The sequence below is a fragment of the Canis lupus genome, chromosome 2, assembly GCF_011100685.1.
Source record: "Canis lupus familiaris isolate Mischka breed German Shepherd chromosome 2, alternate assembly UU_Cfam_GSD_1.0, whole genome shotgun sequence".
NCBI lineage: Eukaryota > Metazoa > Chordata > Mammalia > Carnivora > Canidae > Canis > Canis lupus.
In genome coordinates, this window is record NC_049223.1 from 1,692,597 (window position 1) to 1,709,911 (window position 17,315).

A 17,315-nucleotide genomic window follows, 5' to 3' on the forward strand; every position below is an offset into this window, starting at 1 on the left:
AAGAAAAGGGAGGGTTTCTCAGGACCAAGTCCCCAAATAGTTCCCTGATGGATAATCAATTTACCAAAGAATTAACTCACTAAAGTTACCAAATTAAAAAAAAAAAAAGTTATCAAGTTTACCTATTTTTAAAACCTACTTTTTAATTATTTATAAAGCAATTGGTTCATTGGAGGGTCTTGTTTTCAGCAAATTGGCTTATCTGAATATAAAAAGCCAAAGGAGTTTTAAGTAGCAAGGAAAAGTCAGGGCAACAAATGCCGCCTAGGAGGTCAATAGCTAACAGAAGCAAACCTTACAACACCGCTCCTCAGAATGGCAGTGGTGGGAAGATGCCCAGTGGAAAAGTGAATGGACAGAGAAGCAGAGGTGGTATAGAAGATTTCACTAAACGGAGTAGAGAGGAAACCTCAGGGAGAAGCTGCTGCTCATTTTTCCTTTTCTTGTATTTCCTATGTTGAATGGAAAGATCCAGCATTTAAGAAGAAATTGAAGCACCTGATGTTCCAGAAGGGGAAGAGGGAATAAAATCTGCATTAAAGGTGAAGAAGGGAGGAGATACATTTCTCTAACTCATTTCTGGAGCCATACTTCTGTTAGCATTTGGAAAATTGCTGAGTTTCATTTTACCATGACAATCAAGGTACATGACATCTACTTAAGAAGCTCTTTGCAATTCCATTTGATTCTAGTTAGAAAATTTCCTGAATGATACTGGTCTGTACGCTGAAGCCACAGGAAACAGGAACCAAACCTGAAAGTATGCCAACCTTGCATCATTACAGGCACAAAATTGTTTTAGATTCTCACTGTCCCAAACCCTCCTCCCCCAACCGTCATTGTTCTTCCCTTGCAATAGCCTACCCCTCCCAATGGCTTCCCACTTTACCAGGCCAAGAAATAAATACCCTCTTTTGTTTTTAACCCAATATATTAAAAACTTATTTCACAGGTATTTGATGCTGAGGATGATTTCTTCTTATGCGTAGAAACACTGATTGTTTTATAAAAGTACCAAATTCTTTCAGATCAAGTCACTAGCTTAAGTAAAGATCACCAGTATCACTTTAGCATTCCGCCATGTCAAAAGTGTCCCCTAACCATTACTGAAAAGTTATCCGTTCTTATAAATGAACTCTCTGCCTTACAAATGTTTGATTATTTTCTCGTCAATTTAGGATTTTCTCTTAATTAGAATTTAGTTATTTGCCAAAAACAGGGATTGAGTCACACAGGACTCCAGCATTGTAATGTAATATCCCAGTCATTACACGGTCATTCAACAAATTTCTCTGGCTACTCTTTCACAGGAAGCCAACTGAGAAGGTTCATGTTCACTATATTGTATAACTTTTATCTGTCTTTTGTAGCCAGGGGCCAGAACAGTGAGATAACCTAGGGCTGAAAAGAGTGAAAAACCCTTAACAGAAATTCCACACATCTGGGACAAACCATGAAGACTGCAGATTAAGCTGGGTAGTAAAGTTTGGCAAAAAGAAACAATTATAGGTTTAATTCAGCTCTCAAATGGCAAATTGAGATAACAGGGATTTGATATGATTTGATGTAAGGATTATATTTTGCTTTCTTTTACAAACTGTCAACTATAATGTCTAAAAAACCAAACACTTCTGATCTTTAGAGATTTATGCAAATATCAATTCTTAGAGGAAAATGTCTGACTCTCCTGTAAAAACTGCTACTACTAAAGTATATGTAGAAACAATGTAGCTGATTAGCAAAATGAGGATAGTTGCTTCAAAATGGAAATTCTAAAAACATAACTTACTACATACAAAAAGAAGAAACCCAAAGAGAACATCATCAAACAATATACAGGGGGGTTGCTAAAGAGGATTCTACTTTTACCTTAAGAATCACATGCAGTGGAAAATCAAGACTTGGGTTACCAACATGAGCCTTTGGTTTTGTTCTAAGAAACACAAATTAGTAACCTACCGTCCGTCTGAGATTTACTGAGGAATATTGTGCTGGCCCGAGGATGGTCTGAAGGATTGAATTCCATGTTCAAATCTTTAAAAAAAGAAAAAGAGTATACATAAATATCCATTTGGTAACGAAGAGGAGTCAAGATTATTTTCAGTTTTTTTTTTTTTTAATTTTTATTTATTTATGGTAGTTACAGAGAGAGAGAGAGGGAGGCAGAGACACAGGCAGAGGGAGAAGCAGGCTCCATGCACCGGGAGCCCGATGTGGGATTCGATCCCCGGTCTCCGGGATCACGCCCTGGGCCAAAGGCAGGTGCCAAACCGCTGCGCCACCCAGGGATCCCTATTTTCAGTTTTTTTAAATTGCTAATATATCCAAGGATTCTGGTTAAAAACCTAGAGTTATTATGTTAATATATTCTTCTAAGTTCAACGAGAACACTGTTATTTAGAAATTTGAGAAAGTAACACATAAAAATTAGACTCTTGGTGGGAGATCTGTTGGCCTAAAACTCCCATTTTCTTTTTAAAAGTCTGCTCTGGATACTACAAACCTGAGGATACTACAAAATAGCAAGACAGAGTTGTAATACTCAAGGAGAATTATGTGCTACAACTGACTCATCTAAAATCTACAGTTATGTGAGTAATATTCCTTGTTGAAGGTGAATGAAATAGAATATCTCAGCCAAATGAGCAACTACAAACTGTTTGATTAAGACTGTTATTTTCTAAAAAGGCAAAACTTTATCTTCAAAGCAAAGGCCACAGATTGGCCATCTGTGGGCATAATCCAGGGCCAGGGATATAGTTTGTTTGGTCCATATATTTGCTTAAAGTCTGAACCAACATATTATGATTTTTATATTTCAAACATAAACCACAAAGAAAAATGTCTGTATTTACAGCTTCTCTTAAGAAATCAGATCATTTGGCAATACTGGGCTCCCACCCAGTGGTCACAAGGGGCTGGAATGCAGCAGCTGCCGACCCCTCCCAGTGGGACCTAGGATTCCAATCTCCAGTGGTCACCCCTCCAGCTCCCTGACACTCCTCAGGTATGCTCCTCACTTTCAGACCTTCCTACCCCTATGTGCATTTGGTTTTGTAATCCCTGCCTCAGAACAATCTCCAAGGGCTTGAAGCTTATCAGTAGAGTATAAACAATTTAGAATCCCATCATAGAAGAGTTTTTCCAGCTTAAAAAAAAAAAAAAGATTCCATTGGGAAAGAATATTTAGGGAAAACAAAAGAATTAAGTTTGGGAAGGGAGAGAGAAAATCAAAATGACTAGAAAGTCAGAATGGTCTTCAAATCAGTTTCCAGCATCAGAATGAAAACTATTTTGAGAGTTAAAAATAGACCTGCCCTACAACCCAGCAATTGCACTGTTGGGGATTTACCCCAAAGATACAGATGCAATGAAAAGCCGGGACACCTGCACCCCGATGTTTCTAGCAGCAATGTCCACAATAGCCAAACTGTGGAAGGAGCCTCAGTGTCCATCGAAAGATGAATGGATAAAGAAGATGTGGTTTATGTATACAATGGAATATTCCTCAGCCATTAGAAACCACGAATACCCACCATTTGCTTCAACGTGGATGGAACTGGAGGGTATTATATGCTGAGTGAAATGAGTCAATCGGAGAAGGACAAACATTATATGTTCTCATTCATTTGGGCAATATAAATAATAGTGAAAGGGAATAGAAGGGAAAGGAGAGGAAATGGGTAGGAAATATCAGAAAGGGAGACAGAACATAAAGACTCCTAACTCTGGGAAACGAACTAGGGGTGGTGGAAGGGGAGGAGGGCAGGGGGTGGGGGTGAATGGGTGACGGGCACTGAGGGGGCACTCGACAGGATAAGCACTGGGTGTTATTCTATATGTTGGCAAATTGAACACCAATAAAAAATAAATTTATTATAAAAAAAGAAAACTATTTTGAGTAGTTAGTATTTATTTATTCAATTAATTTATTAATAATTAATACAATTATTTCAATAAATTTGCAAAGACACCAACAAAAATGGATTGCAACTACCCTCAGTTTTCATAGCTAGTCAAGTCAAAAATAAAAGGGAAAAAGGATGTCCATATACACATGGGAAGCAACACCAAACCATTTATTTTATTTCCTGCTCAAAAATACATAGGCAGGCCCCCTTATGCAGAGCAGTTTTCTTGGACTCAGTTTATTATCAAAATTATCATTAGGGGTTTGTAAAATACCACAAGCAAAAAGTGTAAAAAGTCTCCCCTCAGCAATCCTTTGAAGTGAGGCATCTTCCCTACATCAACCAATGGCTTACTGGACTATATAGCTCCTGACCTTACACTGGGTTCCTAATTAATGCATACTGAATCTGTAATGCTGTTTCAATTATCTGGTCCTCCTCCTGTGACAGCTATTAAAATTATATCTAAAGTGTAGCAGTTTCATACCTAAAGGCTATGGAAGAGGAAAAGGAAAAAAGACAACTTCTCAGACTTGCTTCAATTTGAACTAGATAAAATGAGGCCATAAATCTGGTGAAAATGAGTCCTTAGTGAGGGGGTTTCCTGCTCAAGTAGGATTTTGTTACAAAAAGGTCAAACAACCAATGTGCTATCCAATTTTTTTTTTTGAGAACTCCAGCATATGAAAACTGAGGGCATATATGTAGTCCCAACCATGAAGGATGCTGTTAATTTCCAAAACCTTAATTCCCCACAGAAGTACTGACTGTAAAAACAAGGTGCCTGCGGTATTCCATGTTGGTGGGAGAGCAACAAACTCAATCCCCTAGCCTTGGACAGTGTCAGCACTGCGATTTCTTGGTTTGTTCCCTTAATCTCCATTTTGGACCAGTTTTGGGGGGTTTCTTTGAGGGAGTGGGATGGGTGGAAGACTGTCTAGTGAGATTTTAATCTAGACATTTGAAAAATACATAGGCAGGCCCCCTTATGCAGAGCAGTTTTCTTGGACTCAGTTTATTATCAAAATTATCATTAGGGGTTTGTAAAATACCACAAGCAAAAAGTGTAAAGATTTTCTGCTTCAAGCCAATAGTGGAGCCAAGATAACACAAGACTGCCACTTCTTAGGGAATTGAGATCCTACTGCTTTTAAGTTTAAGAATGTCCTGAAAGAAGAAGACCTACACACGGCCAACAGATACATGAAAAAAATGCTCAACATCACTCAACATCAGGGAAATACAAATCAAAACTACAGTAACATATTACCTGCCACCAGTCAGAATGGCTAAAATTAACAAGACAGGAAACCACAGATGCTGGTGAGGATGCAGAGAAAGAGGAACCCTCTTACACTGTTGGTGGGAATGCAAACTGGTGTAGCCACTGGGGAAAACAGTGGAGGTTCCTCAAAAAAAGTTGAAAATAGAGCTACCCTATGACACAGCAATGGCACTACTAGTTATTTACCCCAAAGATACAAATGTAGTGATCTGAAGGAGCACCTGCACTGTAATGTTCATAGCAGCAATGTCCACAATAGCCAAACTGTGGAAAGAATCCAGATGTCCATCAACAGATGAATGGACAAAGAAGAGGTGGTATACATATCTGTATATAGATACAAAATGGAATAAATGGAATACTACTCAGCCATCAAAAAATTGAAATCTTATCATTTGCAATGACATGGATGGACCTAGAGGGTATTATGCTGAGTGAAATAAATCAATTAGAGAAAGACAATATCATAGAATCTTAAGCAAATGTGGAATTTAAGAAACAAAACAGAGGACCATAGGGGAAGGTAGAAAAAAATAAAACAAGATGGAATCAGAGAGGTAGACAAACTATCAGAGACTCTTAATCATAGGAAACAAATGGGCTGCTGGAGGGGAGAGAGGGGTGGAGGGATGGGGTAACTGAGTGATGGACCTTAAGGAGGACACATTATGGGCACCTGGGTGGCTCAGTAGTTGAGCATCTATCTGCCTTTGGCTCAGGTTGTGATCCCGGGGTCCTGGGATTGAGTCCCACATTGGGCTCACCACAGGGAGCCTGCTTCTCCCTCTGCCTGTGTCTCTGCCTCTCTCTCTTTCTGTGTCTCTCATGAATAAATAAATAAAATCTTTAAAAAAAAAAAAAAAGGAGGACACACGATGTTAAGAGCACTGAATATTATATAAGACTGATGAATCACTGAACTCATCTCTGAAACGAATATGCAGTATCTATTAATCACTTGAATTTAAATTAAAAAAAAAAGATCTGGAGGACAATCCCTGGAGATAAGATTCTATGCTAAAATGGTCACAAACCCTAGAAACGGCTAAGAATGGAGACATTCAGATTCTGAAAGGGCTGCCAATAATAGGGCATTTGTTATAGTAAATAATAGTGTGCCTAGATACTGGAATGCTATGCCACCATAAAATAATCATGTGAACTGCACTAATCATGGTGAGCACAGCATAATGTATAGAATCGTTGAATCACTACATTGTACACCTGAAACTAATGTAACATGTCAACTATACATAATTTAAAAACAAAAAACGTGAAGAATATTTGATTCACAAGGAAATAGCAGTACCATATGTCATTAGGTGCAGAAAGCAGGTGATATTTTTGGAGGGACTATGCATAGATATAGCATATATACACTAATATTTGGTTACCTTTGAATAATGCAAGGGAGACTTTTTTCTTTTCCATGTTTTCTACATTTCCTGCATTGAGCATATTTTCTGTTAACTTATGAAATTTCAAACATCTGTGTTTTAAAACTACTTGTGAAAAATGATTTAGGCCTTCATGATCCTCTAAGTAGGTGGGCTGTTATTTCCCCAGCAGGCGCTGGTGTTTCCAGGAGATGCACTGCGGTCTCTTGGATGTGGCTATCGCATCCCCTCCCCACAAGTCAGGGGCACACAGCCACCAAGATGTGTCTCCCCACAAGCTCTGGCCACGTGCTGTAGGAACTCATGATAAAAGACACCATGCTGTGAGGGACTCCTGAGTGGAGGTGCCTTCGTCCTGCCAGCAGCCACTATGCATGTACACGACATTTCCTGGTTTAAACAGAACAGGGCCACAGGGGAGGATGACTGCTTCTCCTTCCACGCAGAGCCCAAGGAGCAGGAATCATGTTTCATACCATCCCTACCAAGTCTGATACAGGAAGAGATTATCATGTTTCCTTTATGGCCAAGTCATAATTCCAGGTCTGAATATTAACACTCACTTATGTCAGAGGTGGTTTCTTGCATGAGTGGCAGGTCAATTATCATCCCTACCCAGTTCAGAGACACAGAGGAAGTCATGTAGAGTTCAGAAGAATCTTCACGATCAGGAATTGACATGATACTTGCAGATAAGGCAAGTGAAGCTGACAGAGGTTGAGGGTCTGGCTGTGTAATCATAGAACTTTAACCAAAACTCTGGTCTCCACCTGAAATCTGGAGACCAGAGTTTTCCTTACTACTCTTACCTAGGCCAGACCTTGCCTCAGATCCTGATTGCCCTACAAGGACTTAAGTCTTTAAGGAGGCAAAAGCTGGCACAGAGGAAAATCCAGAAGCCTTGAAAGCTGGGTTCACACAATCTTTAAGTTCTCCCTGGAATTAAAATTTTAGGACCTAGATCTTGGATGAGATAACTAGGAAGTTTCTACACAAAGAAAAATCAAGGAAATCTCTGCTTCTAGATGCAAGAGTACATATAGCACTGCTAAGAAAAACAGAGAGAATCAGCTCATTTTTATCTGCAAGCACGGCCAGATGTTACTACCTTCTCAACACTTGCACAAGCTGCCAGTGCATTACTCAGAAAAAAGTATTTAACGACATGCTGATTTGCATTTCTTCCAATCCTAACCCAGATCCACATTCCATAACCATAGCATGGAGAATAATAAAACTTTTGCCAGGTGTAGGCCAGTGGGCTAACTTTGCATGGGACAAGTCTGAAGGCCAGATTTCTCTTACCTGTTAATGTGAAGGTGGGCCAACCACAGGACCCAGTTTACCAGCACTGATTTAAATATGTACAACAGCAGAATACAAAGGTACAAGGAACTGCCCAGTGTTTCTTACATACAGGTTTAAAAGAGCAACTCCAGGTCTTGACGAGAAATACGGCAATTACAATATGCACTTTGGCAAGGGAACACCAACTGTTCAGGAACAAAAAATGGGAAAAGGCAGCATTCTCATAAGCCAAGGAAAGTAAACCTGCCATATCACTCAAAATTACACTATGAAGTCAAACATGACAAAATTGCTCCTTTAGCCATAAAGAAAAAAAATCCCCATATTGCAGAAAGTCAGGAAAAATGATACCCCAAATGTGAACAGTGAGTTGGAACACATTTGGAAGAGTGTAGTGATTTCAGTTCGGCTCGGTGATATTTTTCTTTCTTTTTTTTTTCTTTTTTTTGTCTTTTTAAATTTTGATTGAGGGACCCCTGGGTGGTTCAGTGGTTAAGTGTCTGCCTTTGGCTCAGTGTGTGTGATCCTGAAGTCCCCAGATCGAGTCCCACATCAGGTTTCTTGCATGAAGCCTGCTTCTCCCTCTGCCTATGTCTCTGCCTCTCTCTGTGTCTCTCATGAATAAATAAGTAAAATATTTGAACAAAAATAAAGATTGATTGATTGATTGATTTAGAGAGAAGGAGGGAGGCAGAGAGGGAAGACCTGTGCTCTTGAGCAAGGTAAGGAGTAGAGGTCGAGGGAAAGAAAGAATGAATGAATATTGTGGGTGTTTATCAAGGCCAGTCCAACCTGCCATGGTTTTCATTCATTCATTCAACTAAAGTGAGCATCTTCTAAGTGGAATTCAGGTACTGCTGAGTTCTACATATTGAGGATACAAGATACAGAAGGGAACAAAATAGATCAAGTTTCTGCACTAGATCATCCTTCTAATTTTAAGGTGTGAAGTACCAGTGGAGAAAACAAAAAGAATAAAAAGCCATTAAGAATACTACAAATTCTATAACCCACATTAAGAAAGCTAGAAGTCAACTATCCTGGATTCTAGGAGTCATTCATTCCCCCAAAGAGAGGCTCAAATTGTGAAGCAGAAAAACATCTTTTATAATGTAAAAGATCTAGATTTGCATATACCTCTGCTAACTCTATGGCCTTGGGCAAATTGCTATACTATTCTAGGTTTCATTTTCTTCTACAAAGTGGGCAAAAAACTCCTAACTTAGAGGACTGCCACGAAGATTAAAAGATATTCATATAGGGACGCCCAGGTGGCTCAGTGGCTGAGCGAGCATCTGTCTTCGGCCCAGGGTGTGACCCCGGGGTCCCTGGATCAAGTCCCACATCGGGCTCTCAGTGGGAAGCCTGCTTCTCCCTCTGCCTGTGTCTCTGCCTCTCTTTGTCTCTCATGAATAAATAAATAAAATCTTTTTTTAAAAAAAGTTATTCATATAAAGCAATGAGTAGGGGATCCCTGGGTGGCTCAGCAGTTTAGCGCCTGCCTTGGGCCCAGGGCGTGATCCTGGAGTCCCGGGATCGAGTCCCATGTCAGGCTCCCTGCATGGAGCCTGCTTCTCCCTCTGCCTGTGTCTCTGCCTGCCTCTCTCTCTCTCTCCCTCATGAATAAGTAAATAATCTTTTAAAAATAAATAAATAAATAAAGCAATAAGTATAATTTCTGTCAAATAGATACCCCATATAGAATGGCTACTAAAATTTTAGGGTATTAAAAAACTTTATTCCATAGCATCTAACTCAGTGCTAAAGACACAAAACTCTCCAAAGATGTATATTAAATTTAAAGACACTAAAAATGATGCTAAACCATCATTATACAATATCTGTTCTCTAAGGAGTCCTGGTTGGAAACGGATGTTTATAACTTCAGTGTTTCAAATTCCTAATACAGATTCTCCTACCTCTTATAAAAAAGGATAAGATAATCCATAATGACAAGATGAAGTAGCCTCTAATGGAGTGATTCTTTAGAGAGAAAAGGCAGTTTTAAGAAATGTTATGGAATCCCTAGCATTGACTTCAGCCTAAATCTTGGGAAACAGAGTTTTCAACTATTAACTGCTTCTTTATCATAATGATCATGATGATATTAAGACATAAGTCAAATTAAAATATTAACAGAACAGACATTCTAAGATTCTCCTGCCCCACCTTCAGGTTAATTACAAAGATATTCAGTCACACGGCTTTGAGTCCCATTTGAGCTGAGTACAGGTTATGACGGGATCCTTTTATTCAAAACTGAAAAGAATCAAACAGCATGCCTGCCAACCAGTTTGATTCAGCAATATTCTCCAATGTCATGTAACCTAATTTTCTTCTGTTCTTTCCACAGATGTCACAGTATCAGGGATCCACAATTGCTCATCTTGGCTTTTTAAACCAGCAACAGTGTTATAAAATAATGCCACGGATAAGCAGGAATATGGTCTGGAAAGCTAGAAAAACAGAAAAGTGCATCAAGGCCTATAACGTAATGGGTCTAATATAGATAGAAGAGGAGACACAAAAGACATTTGCACAAAACAGACAGAAACTTCCACCTTCTACCTCTTTTCTCTGCACTGCCAGCTGCAGGTTGATCACTGTTTCTTGTTTTTAGACAAATATCTGACACGATCAAAATCTCAAACTTTTAATTTCACCTTTAGGTAGACACATTTCTATATCTGGCTATGATCTTCAAGGCAATGACGAAAACAAAGTCTGTTAATTTTAAATCAGTTTGGTTTCCTTTTTTTTTTTTTTTTTTAAAATTACCATGGTCCTACTGCCTAAAAATCAGTGATTATTCCCCCATTTTCATTAGCCCAATGAGACCAAAATCGAGACCATCCTTCCCACTCCTCCACCACTCCCCTCCACTGGTTTGCTCTATGTGTTGCCACCAGGCAGGCCTTATCCCAGCAGTTGAAGACCAATTTATAATAATCACTGCTGCTGCGGCAGCAGGCTGCTGGTACCAAACTTCCAGTTAATTTTAAAGCCGTTTTCTAATCCCACTGATTTTGAATTTATTCTTCTAATTTGGAGTTTATTCTTGCAATTATTCTCACACACTTAGATTTGGTGATTCTATTTTCACTCTCCTTTTAGCTGCCTGCATCCCCAAGGGTAGTCCATGCATGTGGCTTTGTGAGCACTGATATCTGGGTCCACACATCTATGTATGCTGGGTCTCTAGGTCTGAGTCTGTGTCTGCATCTCTCTGCACACACACGTCTCTCTCATTTGCATCCTCTCCTTCCCTCCATCAACCTATCTATCCATCTACCTCTTTCCAACCTCTCCTTCCCTCCATCAACCTATCTATCCATCTACCTCTTTCCAACCTGTCTCTCACTCTCTTCCACTCACTCTTTTCCTCTTTCCCCCACTCCTTCCCTCCTTCCCTAAACCCTTCTCTAGCCTCTCCACTGTCTCTGTCTAATATTCTATTTTTTAAAGATTTTTAAAATTTATTTATTCATGAGAGACAGAGAGAGAGAGAGAGAGAGAGAGAGAGAGAGAGAGGCAGAGACACAGGCAGAGGGAGAAACAGGCTCCACGCAGGAAGCCCAACGTGGGACTTGATCCTGGGACTCCAGGATCATACCCTGGACTGAAGGTGGCACTAAACCCGGGGCTGCCCACTAATGTTCTATTTTAGGATGAACCAAAGGAGACAGAGAGATCCTAATGTTGAGACTACAGACAGATCTTGTGCCAATATGGCAGCTTGGATAAACTAAAAGCTCCCGCACTGCAAGCACTCAGGAATGTGAGATAAAATATAAGACATCCTTGTAAATGCCTATGAGAGTGTGTCAAGAAGTCAAGGAAATGACCTGAAGCCCTAACTAGAGAGAAAACTGAGGTCTTCCAGCAAGGATGGGCTATCCAGCAGTAAGAGCTGGGTCTGAGGTCTCATCTATCATCCTGGCAGAATTACTAATCTAACCTCCTTTACTTAAAAGTGCTTTGGTTGGGGATCCCTGGGTGGCGCAGCGGTTTGGCGCCTGCCTTTGGCCCAGGGCGCGATCCTGGAGACCCGGGATCGAATCCCACATCGGGCATCCCGGTGCATGGAGCCTGCTTATCCCTCTGCCTGTGTCTCTGCCTCTCTCTCTCTCTCTATCATAAATAAGTGAAAATTGAAAAAAAAAAAAAAAACTAAAAAAAAAAAAAGTGCTTTGGTTGGAAGTCACCTTACTTTAATATCCTACAGGTTAGATATAAGCCCTTAGAGTGGACAGAAGTTGGAATTGCTGCTTTTACATATATGGGCTATGGTCTCAACAAAAACTAAAGTGGAAAAAAAAAATGAACGCAGATGAAAAAGGAGTCCAGGATAAGAAAGGAAAAGGATCCCAATCCCCCACTAACTGGTAATCATTGGTGTGTCTCCAATGTGGTTTTTGAGTTCTACTCTACAAATATAGTTCAGGAAATCCCTAGACACATTTATACCAAACTGGTCGCATGTCAGTGATATACCTGAATCCCTGACAGAATTCACTGTAAACTGCTCTGAAGAAGCCTGCCTCCCAGAGCTGCACCAGACTGTCCTCTAAAGATAGGCTCACCATCCAAAGTGGCAAGACATAGAAGGAAACAACCCATTACAAGCAAGAGTCAGAAGACATGACAAACAGCAAGATTAGGCTTTCAAGAACTTGGGATAAGAGAACAATTGGATAGACATCATAAAATAAATATGTGCACAATTATATATATTAAGTAAACACATAAAGAAATAAAAACATAAGAGAAGAAAGAACATTTTGGAAAAAACTCAAGTCCGTATGTATGTTCATATATACATAATGAATGTATTATACATGTGAACACATATATTCTAGAAATTAAAAACACAGTCCTTGAAATCTGAAATTGAATAGATGGGTTAAATAGCAGATTAGACTCATCTGAGCACAGAACTCATACCCTGAAAAACATATCTTAGGAAATCACTTAGAATGAAGCACTGAGAGATAAAGAATTAAGAATGTATAGAATGAAAAAATCCAACTAATAGTGGCTCTGCACTCCATAACCCTTGAAGATAAAAAAGACTCATAGCAAATCCCTTTAATCTGATAAAAGGCATCTTAATAAAGGCTATGTGCCCAAAACCTACAGCAATCCTCATACTTAAATGGTGAAACATCAGGTACATTCTCCTTAGGTCAGGAATAAAGCTGGAATCTACCTACCTTCAACATTGTATGGAATGGGATAAGAAAAAAAACAACATAAAGAGAATTTACTGGATTGGAAAGAAACAGAACTGTTGTTATTTGCATATAATCCTCAACTTAGAAAATACAAAGAGCTTTACAAGTCTATTGGCATTACATAAAAATTAAGATATAGGAATTATTTTCATTCGATTACCTTAGTAATAGTAATAGTAATAGTTTACCTTAGAATACCTTTCAACTAGAGGAACAGCACCATCTCCTTTACCCTAGGGTGTTGAGAAATGTATGGGGACAATTTTGGCTGTCACAATGATAAACAGCAGCTACTTGTCTATTACCACAGTCCCACACAATGAGGAACTATGCCACACAATGCCAACAGGGCATTCACTGAGAAACACTGTGGCCTAGAGCAATAAACAGTGTAACGATAATATTAAAAAGGTTCAATTTACTAAGTTACAAAAAAATTATCATTAAATTTAACAGAAAATTATAAGATCTTATACATAAAATTGTAATATTTTATAAAAAGAACTAAAATAAATATATATGTATAGATGTTCTGTGTGTGCACACACACACACACACACTCAGAGTCGCATACAATTATTCACATGCATACACATCCTTATTTGGCATCACACCTATCCTGTATCAGACCCCTTGGTACATCTGAGCTGGGGATATAGCACTAAACATCAGACAAGGTTCCTGCTCACAGAATTATCAACCCAAGTGTTTGAAAGTTTAAATATTATCACTCTGGTCATGTTCATATTACAAACTAATCTCTTCCACTTAAAAACTTAAATTTGGGCAGTGGCTTTTCCAGGGTACTTTACTAGCTTCATCCTAACATTACTCTCCTTTGGGCATTTCGCTGATTACTACTACATCCACTAGAGGTCAGGCAAGGAAGAACATAAAACAGGTTAAGCTAATGATTAAGCTATCATTAATGGGAGGGGGAGGGAGTGGGGGCACTAAGAGCACTAAAAACAGTGCTACTACATGCTCACTTCCATATTAGATTTCGTGGAAGTGCAGGTACAAACTAACACATCCAAGAATATTTTGTTCAACACAGTACTGTTATTTGCATATAACCCTCCACTTAGAAAACAGGAATAAGCTCTCACTGACTTACATGTTGGGTCATCACTCCTCTGTATACCTGGCCAGTGCCATACAACTGGCTGGCCTGGTTTCCCACTTTTCTTTGCTTTATACCGCTATACTTTGTTTTCCCCACACACATAACCTAATATCCTTTGTTTTCAGGGGCTTGACCAGACCAACCCCTCTACCAGGAAAAAACCCTCTCTAGGTCAGCCCACCTGTCCATTCCTGCCCCCACCTCACATCTGGCCAAGGCTCATGGTCCCTGGGAGATTTCTTGACTCATCTAGGCTTGCTCACTTGTCCTTCTCCACACCAACCAAACTTGTTATATGCCTGTGTTCTAGCGATGTTTTTCTTCTATCTCCATAGCTGTTGGTCTGAATGCATAATACCCCAAAAGTGTGCTGACTGTATAAAAGGTCAATGATGAGTTCAGATATCTTTTAGATGCCACCAAGGTAATGAATCAGATGTATGTATTAATATAAAGATATTCCAGAATAGTCCCCCCCCCCATGAAGGAGCTTCTATCCTCCAACACATATACACACATATACTTAGTTCCACAAATCCTTAAGCAATTCAGAATGCAAAAAGGATCATATGAGTAATGCTGATGGGAAGTGCTCCAAGCATGTTCCCATCTTCCCATCTGATAGAACAGAGAGGACTCCCTAGAACAAATGAGATTTCAGTGGACCTGACAGAATTTTATTCGGAGAAGGCTGCTCAAAGAGGGATGCATTTCAGCCAGAACGAAGAAGATGGGCCAAGGCACACACTGGACAGAAAAAAACTTATTAGGGGATAGCCAGGAGACATACATGGAAAGCCTGGAGAGTTGAGAAAGAAAAACCAAAGGAAAGAAAAGCAAGAAAGATGGATTCAGGCCGAACTGCAGAAGACTATGAATGCCAGAGGAAAAAAAAAAAAAAAATGAATGCCAGAGGAAGAAGCTGCATTTTTCCTGTGAAGAAAGAAGGACAAGCCACTGATGGTGTTCAAAAACACAAATTTGGCTGCTGGTATCTGTGTTTAGAAAGATATTCATTGGAAAAAATTTGAAGGTGAAGGGACAAGTTTAAATTCAAAAAAAAGGAGAACCAGAAAAATCATGCATCAGATAAATTTATTAAACAATACTTAGTCTTTCCTGGCATCAGATTGTTAAATATATACTGCAGTGTTTAAAGTCCAGCAGACAACAAGATTAAAGAAAGATGCAATTGAAAGCTAAAAGACTAAATTCTGGTTTCTGCTTAGCCACTTAGCCATGTGACTTCTCCAAGTCTCCATGAAATACAGATGATAACTGACAGCTTCACTGGGTCCTGTGATGATCAGAGGCAATGGAGGTGAAAGCCAACGGTATTCATGGACTCATGTAGGGGTCGCACGGAATCAGTACCATCTTAGGATAAGGACCACGTGTTCCAAGTCCAAATGTTCAACAATAATTAACTGAATATTGGAAGTAACATAAAATAATGATCAGGTGAAACAGATCTTCTGAAGAACTGAAAGAAAGAAAAGAAAAATTTGGAAGGACCAACCATTAACTCAAATGTAGATTAATTCAAAGAGAAAGAATCTCCTAGCAACCGCCCTCTCATGAGAGGCATGATTTAGCACTATCACTGAAAGAGGAAAAATACCACTGGGATCACTTATATTTTAACACCAGGCAAATAATTAGTCTTTTACATATGGGCAACATTGATCAAATCTGCTACTGTAGACAATTAAAAAATGTCCAAAATGACACTCTGAAAGCCAGGAAAGAGACATTTAACTCCCTTATCATTACTTAATTCAATAATCAGCAATTGTTTATTGAGAATCAATTTGATGTAGGCACTGTGTGTAAGAAATACACTGGTGAATAACCCTGTGGCCCACTAGAGTGGAAGGCAGATAGAGTGAGCTCAGTGTTTTGCTAGGGGCAAGTGCTAGGGGAGAACCAATAAGACTGCTGAGGCTTCCAAGAAGGCAGTTAGTTACCCTACATGGAACAAGAATAAGGGTATTAAATGTAGAAAAACTTGTGTATCAAAGACACAAAGTTTTTTGTTTTGTTTCGATTTGTTTTTAAAAAGCACACCTTTAAGACACACTTAAAATATTTAAAGAGTAAAGGACGAAGTGGGTGAGAAAGAGTTCTTGGAATAGTTAGGATTTTACTGCAGGACACCAGGAAGCTACTGAAGGAGTGATGTGACATGATCAAATCACACACTTACAAAAAATGACCATGGCTGCACAACGGAAAAAAATGAACTAAGGAAGACCAGACTGGAGGACAGGATACGAGAAAAGAGGCTGTGGCCATAATTCATGTGGGAAGGAAGGTGGTTAAGAGAAGTGGATGGATTTGGGAGATATTACAGAGGGACCCAATAATTTGGTAATGGATCCATGCACAGAGATTAGGCATGGAGAAGGGAAGGAGGAGGGAAGACCCAGCAGCACATCTACTGGGTTTAACCTACCTGTGGGAAAATAATAGTCCCAGTTAAAGCCCAAACACTAACAGCCATGCTAAATGCCTTCAACTGCTCAGTTCCCCCATTTCCCAACTCCATTTCCTCTAGTTTAAACAAGATAACCTGTTACCATCCAGCATAATAGAGGCACACTCAGCCTAGGCAGCAGTTTTCTGAACCTCCTCTGCCTACCATTGACTTTGAAGCCTTCAATGATGGCTAGTGGATAACTCCCAACCTTCCATGATGCAGTTTGTCAATGACTGCACAAGAAGTCAACAGCATGAATTTACTGCCCAAATTAGGCTTACAATTGCTTATTTTACAGCAAATGATGGTAGAAATTTTAAGCTGTGAAAATGTTTATCATTTGCTTATATGCATAAATTCCTAAAGGAGAGTTTGGGGGTTTTGTTTTGTTTTGTTCTTGCCTTTTTCACTCCAAGGATGTACTACCAAATTTAATCAGTTTTTTTTTAACTATTTTAATAAATCTTGTTAAAAGTTCTGTTTGACATACTTCCCTAGGTCTTATAAATGATGTCATTTGTTTCAAATTGTAATCTCTTAGTTTTAATGATTCTTCTTTTCTAAACTTGATGATG

At 39.2% G+C, this 17,315-nt stretch overlaps 1 protein-coding gene across 7 annotated transcripts in view; it reads right to left on the reverse strand.

The window, feature by feature from the left end:
• CCNY (cyclin Y) overlaps positions 1-17,315 on the reverse strand; it is a 333,147-nt gene that overhangs the window by 86,853 nt on the left and 228,979 nt on the right. For 6 of the 7 annotated variants that reach the window (XR_005355140.1, XM_038529664.1, XM_038529665.1 and 3 more), the window contains one exon: positions 1,960-2,034. The exons of the other annotated variant lie outside the window; for it this stretch is intronic. Coding sequence is in view for 5 of the 6 variants with exons in the window: in XM_038529664.1 (XP_038385592.1) it covers positions 1,960-2,034 (75 nt within the window). In the remaining variant the exon portion in view is untranslated. The remainder of the gene's footprint in view (positions 1-1,959; positions 2,035-17,315) is intronic. 7 annotated transcript variants of the gene reach the window in all.